Source organism: Schistocerca americana, chromosome 3 (genome assembly GCF_021461395.2).
Source record: "Schistocerca americana isolate TAMUIC-IGC-003095 chromosome 3, iqSchAmer2.1, whole genome shotgun sequence".
Lineage (NCBI taxonomy): Eukaryota > Metazoa > Arthropoda > Insecta > Orthoptera > Acrididae > Schistocerca > Schistocerca americana.
This window is the reverse complement of record NC_060121.1, coordinates 312838418-312850575: the sequence shown is the minus strand read 5'-3', so window position 1 is coordinate 312850575 and position 12158 is coordinate 312838418. Positions and strand designations below refer to the sequence as shown.

At 38.9% G+C, this 12158-nt stretch overlaps 1 protein-coding gene across 1 annotated transcript in view; it reads left to right on the top strand.

Moving 5' to 3' along the window:
• The window catches only part of LOC124606050, a 117683-nt gene extending 106413 nt beyond the window's left edge, over positions 1–11270 (top strand). The window contains exons 6-7 of the mRNA XM_047138009.1: positions 1588–1643; positions 11130–11270. Coding sequence (XP_046993965.1) covers positions 1588–1643; positions 11130–11270 — 197 coding nt within the window. The remainder of the gene's footprint in view (positions 1–1587; positions 1644–11129) is intronic.
• The last annotated feature ends 888 nt before the right edge of the window (positions 11271–12158 follow it).

The following is a 12158-nucleotide window of genomic DNA, read 5'->3' as shown; positions in this document are numbered from 1 at the left end:
GGCAATTTTTGTTGTTGTTCACATTCTTCTTTGTATTGATCATAACAGATTTCTATTGTGTACTCCTTGCTTATGAATTTCATATTTGGACTATCAACTCTTTTGTAATGACTGTATTCGTTGGCAGTCTATTTATGAAAGTGTTGACAAATTCACTATCTGCACTCAAATACTTTTTGGAATGATGCTGGTGTTCTCACCTTCCGTCTCCTGAAGGGATTTTACAACATTCCTTTATTTTGGATGTTAAGTGTTCTAAATGCCCCTACTTCTTGCAGTCCACGAATATTAAAGAGCGCAGTCTCACAAACTTCAATGTGCTTTACACTAGATGACATCACAGAATACCTTATAATTGTGCTCTGTCTTGATGGACTGTCAGTTTTCTTTGTTGTTCTCTTTGTTTCGGTTGCTTGTATGCAACCATGAAGGTAGGCATTCTGAAAATCATAATTTCCCCTAGTCCAAAACTTCTGATAGATAGCCATTCTCTCTCCCTCATTGAATAACTGAAAACCTTTTTTTGCAGTTACAGTTAGGACCAGGCTTGCAGCTGTGACTCTCATTCCCTGTCCCTCATTTCTGAAGATAAGGCAAACCTCTATTGCGAGCTTCTTGGCATTTTCATTGTTGGGTCATACACCTCTTCCTTTTTCTTCCGTGACTCTGTTCGCCTTACTTAGGATCTGCATTATTCTAAAAGAAAAAAGAAAGAAATCCGTAGGCCTAATGTCATTTAAATACAAAAAGATTTTCTTCGAAAAACACACTGAAATTCATTTACAATTTTAATTCTACTACAGTTCTTATTAACAAATCTTAATCAAAAATACACTGAAAATTATTTTGTAGATACATTACATTACCTAAACAAGCAAGCTACATGGTTTAAAACATAATATGCTCACAAATATTTGCACAGGAGAATTTTATAACACAGTTGTAGTTCTCTGTATTAACCCATAGCATGTATAACATCTTAACTACAGTAGATACTGTTGTTTACATGAAAAGGAAAATATGAGGTTAGTGTAAATACTTACATTACTTTCTTCATTATTACTGCTGACATTACTTTCATAGTCTGTCTTGTGGTAGTCTAGATCTTTATCATTGTCATCACCCTCAAAATCATCGTTTAATAGCTCTTCTAACATCGCAAAATTGTCCATTCTTCATGCCTCCAAACTTCAACTTCCTGACCGTAGCCATTTTCTCACAGTTATGTTATACATGCAGATGTCACAACTTACCAGGAAAAAAACAAGCCGTATTCTGCTGCCATCTGTGAAGAATTTTTGGAAACTAACTCATCTATTTATTTCAACAAGCAAGATACTACATGATAAGTGGTGTAAGTCATTTTTGGCTAAAATGTCAGTTGCCATGTTTTACGCGTGAGCTTGGAACTGCTACAGTAAATTTATTTAAATCATCTTGAAATGTAAACGTATACCTGTTACTGTACTTTATATGTCTATAGGGCTTGCCATGTCCATTGAAAATTTTTCAAACACTGTCTCAGCTGTATCAGTAATTTCTAAAGGCATTCTTGTTTTTGCTTGTGTGTGCCTATTTCTTTGACAGGGCGGACTCCTTACTATGTAATCCTCAATGTCACCCTTCATTCTGCACCACTGCTTGTAAGCTGTTATTCTTTCTAATATCCTATGCATTCCTTGGTGCCCTCCCAAGGGGTTATCGTGCATCTCTTTTAATGTGTTGTTCTCATCTTGTAGACTGATTCCCTTTTCGCTATCTGTATGCTTTCGTATTTCTAGAGGTACCTGCACCCTTCACACATTCACGGGTCGCTTTCTCCACTTGCTTTCACTACAGGGATTTTCACTGTGTCTACCTTCTGTTTCACGTTAGTGTCTTCAGCTCTCTGGGCATTATTCTCCTCAGAGCATACACATTAGGGTAACCTTCCTGGTTTGTATATTACCAAATAATCATATTTTTTGAGCTTCAGTCTCTACTTCAGCAGTCGCGAACTCGGATCCTTTACATTAAATATCCACTTTAATAGCTTATTGTTGGTTACCACTGTAAATTTTCCTCACTATATGTACAGTCAGAACTGTTTCAGTTCATGTATTATAGCCAGCAATTCTTTCTCCATAGTGCTACAATTTAGCTCCACCTTGTTCAATGCTCTGGATGCGTATGCAGTGGACAAGTAGTCACCAACTTGCTTTCCTTGTGACAAAACTGTCCCCAAGCCTGTGCTGCTAACATCAGTGGTGGAAAAAACAGTTTTGTGAAATCTGGGTACTGAAGTTGTGGAGGATTTATCAATTCCTCCTTCAGTTCTTTGACCACATTATTTTGTTGTTAACTCCAGTTGTACTCCACTCCTTTCTTTAATAACTCACGGAGTGGTTTTTCAATTTTGCTGATGTGTACAGTGAACTGCCAGTAGTACCTTATTAATCCTAAGAACCTTTTCAATTCTTTTGTCGTTCTTGACTGTGGAAATAACTTTTTTTTTCCACTTTTGCCATGTTCCGTGAGATTCCTTTTTCCGTAATACAGTGGCCTATGAAGATCACTTCCTTTCTTCTCACTTTTATCTGGTTGCAACTTCAGGCTATATTCTCACAGCCTATCAAAGATTTCACGAAGCTTCTCATTATGCCCCTGCAGGTTTCATCTGTAGACTGTCTAAATAAACAAAACATTATGCTCCTTGCAACTCTGCCAAAACTGAACTCACATGTCACTGGAAGCATCCTGGGGTTCCTTTCAGTATCAGCATTATCTTATATTCATAATACTGGTAATTTGAACTGTACACAGTTTTCTCTCTGTCCTCATCTGTCAATATTAGATGGTATCTGCCTGCAAGATAAAGCATCGAGAAGTACTTTGCTACACATCGCCTGCCTACAATAATATCATTTAATCCACTATGATTCTGCGCTTCTGTTGGCCACTGGAATCTGTCTTTTTCGGTACTAATAATAATGGCGCATACCAGCTACTCTTCGCTTTGACAGTTAAGTCATCTTTCAGCATTTGCTCATTTAAAGCTTCTTTTAGTGCTCTGGGGATCCGGTATGGTCTAGCATTCACTAGCTTCCCTGCATGATCCAGTGCTATCAATAGGTGTATGACAATTTGTCACCTGGTGGATGGTATACATCTTCGTACTCAGTGCACACCAACAGTGATGCATTCTTTCCTCCTTCTTTTAAATGATAAACTCTCAGCTGTTTTTGTAAAGCGCTAACACAACTTTGTTTTGTTTGTGGCTTCCGTGCTGCCTTTTACTTGGTGTACTCTTTCTAATTGCTCTATTCCACTGTCAGTAACCTGACATTCTTCAATTGAATTTCAAGGCATTCTCTCTGCATTTGCCGTTTCAAACTCTCACTAATGATTCATGCACAAGCACACTACGTGCAATCTCCTGTCTCAGGATAATTATTTCCCTTTCACTTCCTCATGGTAACTTGCCTTCCACTCTCAACAGCATTACTTTTTTTCTTGTGTCAGAACCCTATTGCCCTGTTGAATTCTTGATCCCCTTCAAACCCATAAGCTTTTGGTTTCTCTTCTGCTACCAAGGGTATATGTTGTCCTTCCAGTTTTAAGACTTTTCTGCATAATGTAACTTGACCTTATGCTCTGTTGGGAAAGTCTCTTCATATCACCCCACCATATGGTATGTCTAATTCTGATACCCATACACATGGAACTTACGCCTGACTTTTTCAACACCATCCACATTTGAGTGTATTTTCACAGCATGTGTATTGTTCTCACTGCCACTGCTTTGCTGATGACACCTTTCAGATCAAGCCTTTCTGTTTTGTTTTTTCTGGACAGTTTACAGTAATAGTCATTCTATACCAAAGACAGAACTGTGCTCCTGTGTCTACTTACAATTTTAATTCCTTCCTTAACTCTACACAATATAACACTAAAATATCATTTTTTGTTGCACAGTGTATCACCATAACTTTGGGTTTATTTAAAGCGACAGAGCCCAACTGCACGGCTTTGGCATTCCTTAGTTTCCCCATGCCTTCCCCATTTTACCTGGTGTTGACACTGTGCTCTTTCTCTATGCATGCTACATGACTTCATGGGCAGCCCTTGGCATAATGCACCAATCACTTGCACTTGAAACAATTCACATTTTTTTACCTTATAGATGGGATGCCACAATTACCTAGTAGGCTACTTCGCAGACATCTCCATTCGCATAAATCTCCGTAGGTTTCCTTATGATTTCCCCTAAATTTGCTGACATCTATAGCAGTCAATTTCCTCTGTCTTGCTCAACTTTCTGCATTGGTGTCACCCTGGTTAGTGAACTCTTTACCTGTCATGACTCAGAACCTGCCTTCTGGATTATTCGTTCTGCATTTACTCACATTGTGTCCTTGCAAGCCACATGTAAAACATTCTAAATCTTTAACTTGTTTTGAGACCTTCACTGTGTCCATTCCACAATTAAACTTTATCCTCGGGGCCTTCCGTTTTCTTTCATTGACAATATCATACTTTCCTCTTGGAGATCTAACTCCATTGCTGCTGCCAACCCAGTTTTGTATTTTCTGCTTCCTACTATTGTTTGTTATCGTTACTTAGGTCCTGAATATAACCAGTTCTTCCCAAGAAGTCCATCAACTCTATGGCACCTTTAACATTCTCTTGACTTGTAAGCCTAGTTACAGCTTCTCTAAAATCCCTCTGCATGTGATTGATTCTATTTGCCCACAACAAAATTAGCTCTCCTTGCCCTTCCCTAGCTCAGAACACTTTGCAACGGTAGTAGTCCATTGTCAGTTTAGACGGGTAACTTTCTTCCAGAACACACTTTCTTTCTCCCGTGTACCCGTTCTTTCACGTGTTCGCAGTCTTGACCTTGCCTCACCAATTATTTTTGCTTTAATGAAATTCAGCAAGGTTTTGTGTTCCTCTGGCTTGACTAATTCAAAAGTGGCATTTATGTTCTCTATGAAGTCCCTAAGGTAGTCCCTAAGGTCTCATGTATTCCCCTCTAATACCTTGGAAGTAGTACATAAAGCCATCTTAACTGACAATCTAACAGCACTGGTAGATAAAGATGCTTCTACAGGAGCTATCTTACCAAACTTAACTATTGTAACACTTTAAAATTCAGGACAGTACGCTGTAACAATGTCAACTAAATATGACCCACTTTTCTTGTAGTGTATCGAGACGAGTCGAGCTGCTCTGAGTAACCTGATGCATGTGCACTGCCCAAGTGCCCATGATCTGTGATGCGTTGGCCGCTACCTGCTTGGCTGTGCCGACCCCATCGTTCGCCTTGGCTGCTGCTGCTGCTGCTACAGCTGCTTCATCTGCTTCTGCTAAGTCTGCTGCTGCTGCTGAACCCTGACCTTTGGTTCCAAACCTGTGAAGTGCTGGCTGCTCGGGCACCTCTGTGCATGGTAGATCTGCACTGTGTGCTGTTGTAGCCCTGAGTTACCCTGCACCCGCCAGCACTCCCTTCGGACTCTGCTGTTGTGGGGCGAAACTCCTACTTATGGTGATAGTTGCCACAGCTTCTTGTAGTTTGCCACTGCCTAAATGCGCATCTGATATGGTGACTAGCTCTGTGATGAACTGTGATTAGATCCAACCAGCTGCCTGCCTGCAACTGCTGCCAACAACTTCTCTAAAACTTCTCTAAGACTTGTTGCCAACACTATCTGCTTGGTGTGTCCTGCTGCCAACTTTTGTTACTCTTTTCCCTGTACGTGCTTGGCATGACTTAGTGTTAAGGGCTGCTTGCCACATTATTGATGGTATTTGTGCATTATTGTTAAGCATTCTTCAGAGCCTGGGTGGAGGGGTAGAGATGCCTGTCAGTATGGTCATACACTGCATCCTAAGCCATTCATTGGCTTCTCATGACATAGGTCCATCCCACCAAAAGGCCCTCTCTCTTTCTCCCTCTCGTCCCATGCTCTCTAACCAGAGGTGCTGCCCTCCTATTATTCTTAATTAGTCCGTGTCAATGGCTCTGTTGTTAGAATACACAAGGCCCACTTTGTGTATTAATATCTTACAGCTATTTAGCTCCTTCCCACACACGGCTATCCATCCACCTGGTGTCTGACCAGCCTGCACTTCCAGTTCTGTGGCTCCGTGTGTGTGTGTGTGTGTGTGTGTGTGTGTGTGTGTGTGTGTGTGTAATGATGTAAATCCCAAAAAATCACCCTATTTGCTTGGCTGTCTTTAATGCAGGTTTGTGACTGTATACAAAATAAAAAAGTTTGGCAGCTGCTCCTTGTTAACAATATAAACATTCACTCATTTCATATTGTTGAAGGCTTCCCTTTGATTAGATTTATGGAATACTGTGGACGAATAAGTGAATAGTAGGTAATTACAGTTACCATGTGTTTTCTGTGTTTTGTTTAAATGATATTCTGTTAGTTTTTTATCATTTCAAAGAATTTTAAATTACTTGCTACAGTAACAGCGTAGAGGGCCCTTCGGTTTACTTGCCCAGCACCTTCATGTGCAACTGTGTTGATTAGTGTTAGTATATGAGACCTTGGAGAACAAAGACCATAAATAGGATATGTAACTGTCGGTGAGAGAGATTAGAGAGTTATCACTTTTTCTGATCACAGTTGTCCCTCCCTCTTCTGGGTACCTTGTCTTCCATTTATTGGGATTATTTCAAGCATTGAACTTGAGTTGTCAACACGCACATAAACATAAACCAGACTGAATACTTGATGTGAATTTTTCAACCTTGTTTAAGTGCTTTAGATGACTCAGTGCCTCTACTATGCTGTGAGTTGTTACCTTTACTGCTAAGTTATTTACATTCTGCCAGAGTTTTCCATACCATATGAACATTAAGCTTTTTTTTTTTTTTAGTGATAAATGAAGTGAAATAAATAAACCATTCAGAATCTTATTTTACCATTAACTAATTGTTCAGTGTGAGTGTTTCAATTGCTGTGTACCTCATGTGGTTTACAAATGAATTAGTTGTGGCTTAACTATGGGCAGTAACTGAAAGCTAGTCATCGCTTTCTATTTCTATGGTGTGCAATATATACAACATTATTTTGGTATTGTATATTAATATCAAGAGAATATCAAAATTATATTTTTCATAGTCATTAGAAATATTTAATTAACTTCACTGAAGATAAGCTACTGTAGGAGTAGTGTATGAGAATAACAGAAAAAATTCTTTCGTTAAAAGGAATGTTACTGCTTGTAATGTTCCACATTTATTGCAAGTAAATCCAGAAGTAATTCTCTGACCTAAGTTCAGACCAGGATAAAGATTATATTATGAAAAGAGTAGACTTCTACTCATTGCATAGTGATGTTGACTCGCAGACAGTCACAACAAAAATACTAGCAAGCGCATAAGCTTTTGGCCAAGATATTTTGACATTTGTCAGCGTGATGGTCGGCATTTAACTAACTCATTTGGGAAGGTGTGTGGAAGTTAGCAACTGGTGATTTGCTCATGGAACTATCATAGTGTGTTTGCTGGGAAAAAATTAAGTAAAACATAGAAACTGTACATTACTTCAAGTGGCTAATTAATCTGAACATTTTCATTTCTAATAAGAGGTTAGTTTCTAAACTACTGTGCCATTTCACTTCGTATAAATTAAGATATGAATTATGAGGTAGCAAAACCTTAGCTCCATAGCAGAAGTGCAAAATTGGTATTGCATTTTCTGTGTTAATGTGTTAGAAATCAATACTGAAAATAGTGATTCATGTCTTGTTTCCACTATAGTTATTTGTTTGAAAACAATATTAACTTGCATTTCAGTGTTTGCATTACAAAGAAATACTTATATGAATTAATTATTAAGAGTTAAAGTTTCTTTTCTATCTAATGGGTAAACAGAATTTCTAAAGTGCCTGTGTTATCTGCATGGCTTTGGTAATACAGTGTATAGTGAAGATGATGGGATGGCTGAAGCAGAATTGTGTTCAGAATTTCATCAGATTCCAAATTTCTTCCTAATGAGTGATTAACAATATTAATGCTAGCAATACAAAAGAAAGGGAAAAAAGCAACTCTGGACTTGTGCTGTAAAGAAGGATGTTATGTACTTCAGAGCAAATACCTGGAAAATGCAATGACAACTCGTGGTCATTAACACCAGATAACCATCTGTGGTGACACTCCTTACAATCTTGTATGGGGAGAAGTTACCACCAAATGATTCTTTTGGAACAGTGATGCGAAGTGTCACTTTTCTCCATGGGTTGTTTTTTCATTGTTGAACTGTTGTGCCATATCTTTGTCACTCAGTATCTGAACTGAATGTGTGTTAAATACATATTAGAAGCAGTGTTGCGTTTGAGATAGTTGGATAAATCAGTTGCTGGTAAATACTCATTTGCTTTGGTCTGCTTTTTTAAATATGTATTGTATATATGGTTGAGAGGGGATGGGAGAGGATTTTATTTTACATTCATGCATTTAAGAAGTTGAACCACATTTTCTGTGGTTAAAGAAATGTTTGTACCAATGATACTGTTACATTGTACCTGTAAACTTTTAATTAAAAAAACATTCCATCACTGAGCACATAGTGCAATGATGTATTTCAAAAATGACTAATGAGTAGAATGTTGCAATGATGTGTATTGTTTGGTTGTTATATTGATGAGGAAGACAGATTAAGTGTTTCAAATGATATCCTGTGAATAAAATATGTCTGTAACCTGTGAAAAAGTGTTGATTTATAGTTTTTAATATATTTTTCTTATCTCTAAAATAAAGATTTTAATACACTTTAATTTGAAATGATGTTCTCCAATAAAGCTCCTTCCATATATGGATCTGCCACAATTTGACTTTTTGATTAATGTAATTACATGATGTCAGCTCAAGTTTTATCCTGCAGGTAGCTGGTGCATTTTAAGTTGTCTGTTGAGTCTTTAATGTTAGATATTTCGTTTTGAGAAACATGTGCAGCCTGACAAAAAAGTGAAGCACCCAAAAGACATAGTTGGATGTAAGTGTAAATTTGTACATGCAAATGGCATTGACAAGGATGATTAGAGTTGAAGTTTTTTTTTGACAGGTAGAACAGCTACCTAAGTGCTTTAGTGTTCATGTTTAGTGGTGTTGCCAGCCATGGTATGTTATATAAGAGGCGCGAACAGTGCCCGATGTTGAGTTGGTCTCTGTGAAGGACATGAAGATGCCACATACTCGTTTGAGATGGAACTATTAGTACATGACGGGATTTATTGGAAGCATCGTTGTGAGTCTCCATTTGGGTGGCTATTCAAATTGTGCAATATCCAAATGTGACAGTGGCGTGTTGTTGGACTGCAAGAGAACATGAGCGCAGGCATACTCATCGTGAAGGTTCCAGGTGACCATGTCTGACCATGAGGTAGGATACCATATTGTGCACTGTCACCTGAACGTCCAGATGTCAGACACTCATATCGATACCAAGCATTGTGTGTCGGTAAAGTATCAACCAAACCACCAATTTAGTTAGTTATGTGTGCTGTTGGCTAGTAGAAAATGCGTAAATGGTAATTAAAAGTGAGTTGGTAGAGTGTCAGATTGTCATTCTAAAGGTCCCGAGTTTGAAACCCACTGACGGAGATCTTTTTTTAACAGATTACGTGTGAAATTGTTATTTGGGAGAATGTTATCCTGCCATATAAAAGGATGTTTTGGAATTTGTAGCAATGTTCTTTTGGTAGGCTATTTCACTTCGTCAGTTGAAAGTTGCAAACCTATAGCATACATTTGTATAGATAACACCACACCTATCCAAGAACAAGTGATAGACTCCTTGCAACATTGTGTCATCTAGCACCATGGTCTGGAGACTAGCAGCAGTGGAACTAGGGAATTATCATCGCATGCATAGGCTGCAATTAATACCTAAACACACAGCTGCATTTTGAGTGGTACTGGGACTGGGAAGCTTCTACTGCTAAAGAATGGTGTCTCATTGTGTTCAGCAGTTAATCACAGTTACGCACTTCTGGGTCACCATTTAATTCCAAGGAAATTTGGGAGTGGAGCACTGGGTTTTTTAATTGAGGGTAGGTCGAGCTGATTCAAGTTTCTTTTATTAACCTTGCTCCTTCATACTTACGCTTTCAAAATACCAATTCCACAGAACTCCGAGCCATCTAGGCCCAGTGATATGTTGATGAAGGAGACAAAACACCAGGCACCGTAGCTTCGCACTGCTGGGGCACATGATGGTGATGGCAGAAGCAGCTTGTTTTTGGAGGGTCCCTATGTGGGAAGCAGTTGGGGTCAGGACATTGCTCTGTAACAGAAACCTGAAAAAAACTGATCACGAACCTTCAATCTGTGCACCCAGCCATCAGATCTGCTCTTTTAAAGCAATACAACCATAAAAACATCAAATAACCAAATGGAATGAATAAACAGTGACTCGAGCAAACTCTATAACTCGAAGCTATTTAATATTATACATCTCTGGCAAAAGCTAAAACTAGATAATTTTGACATTTATAATACTAAAAATAGGGTTCTTTTAATACTGATTATAAAACCCTCTTAAACTTCAGTAATGCCTTGTTCGAAAACGTCTTACAGTAAGTGAACACCAAAATACCAGACTTAACTATACTAGGACATCACATTTCACAGGGTTGATGCACACAACACATGTAAGATTTTTAAGATGGTTACACAGAACATATACCAGCAAACCTTAAGTTAGTGACAGTAACTTCTAAGGCTAAGTTTTTGAAACAGCCACAAGTTGCTCCTAGTATTTTGCAAGAGTCATTTGTGGCTGAATTCAAAAACTTAAGTTTTAATAGTTGCTCCCCCTGCAGGCAATACTTGTTCTTTCTAAACTTCTAAAGCTGCCAGTCTAGTGGCCTTTGATTTCACTATACTCAAACTACTGTCCTCTTACAACTGCTTAGTCTCAATAACCATAATATCACTTAAAGTAAGGCATTAAGTTGACTTGGGGTCTTATAATTTACAAATATGGGACTAACCCTTTATTTCTCCCGCCAGTAGGTGTGGGTTAATTTAGATCTTAGTAATTGGCAGGGTTTAGCCCCTTGTCACTAGGTGGGCAGTAGCCTAAACATGTGTTAGCCTATGCTTAAAGTGATAACTTTCCTATGTGCAGAACAAGACTAATTCATCACTTACTGCTAATCCACCACTAAGAACCATGCCAGACAAGGCAGTGAAAACCATTATCATGTGTTGGCAGATCATACAACAGCAGCAGTCAACTGCTGCGTTCCACTTGTGCAGTTATGGTTGAGTACAGAAAAACCCTTCTGTGCTCTACAGCCAACTGAGATAACTACGTCTTGTTTTCCTCAGTTATTGACAAGGAAACACAGACACCATGGCCAAGCGAGGTGGCACAGTGGTTAGGACACTAGACCCACATTCAGGAGGGTGATGGTTCAATCCCACGTCCGGCCATCCTGGTTTAGGTTTTCCATGATTTCCCTAAATCGCTTGAGGTAAATGCTGGGATGGTTCCTTCAAAAGGGCACGGCCGACTTCCTTCCCCATCCTTCCCTAATCCGATGAGACCGATGACCTCGCTGTTTGGTCTCTTCCCCCAAACAACCCAACTCCAACAGACACCATGGCACAATTTACACAACAGTATCGCTAGGCACTCAGACAGCAAGTGCTTTCAAAATCATTCAAGTAATACAATATCAAACAACAATATTAATAAACTGACTGTGCCTCTGGAAGCTCGCTCAGATTCTGTATTGTCATAGGTCACACCATCACCCAATACAACCAAGGACAACTTAATCTTACATGGGGCGCTTGGATTCAACCATCAGTCTGTTGCAACATCAATGACCTAGCCACTTAAAATACCTCTGTCCTTTTGACTTCACTTGCTGTCATTTGACTGTCTGGCCGAGTAGAGTCCTCCTCATATGAGGAAGGCAACCCGTTTCTTGCCATAATTCAGCAAGACCAAAAGTGTCACTGACAGAACAGGGTATTAAACCAACAATCATAACTCATGGACTACACCATTATTTCACAAACCCAACAAACTTCCGTCTCCCAACTAGAAACAATGCATTAATAAGAAAACACACATGCAGGAGCAGAATTCAGTTTCCCATCTGCATCGTCAATTGCTCGGGAGTGCAAAATACCAACATACAAAATT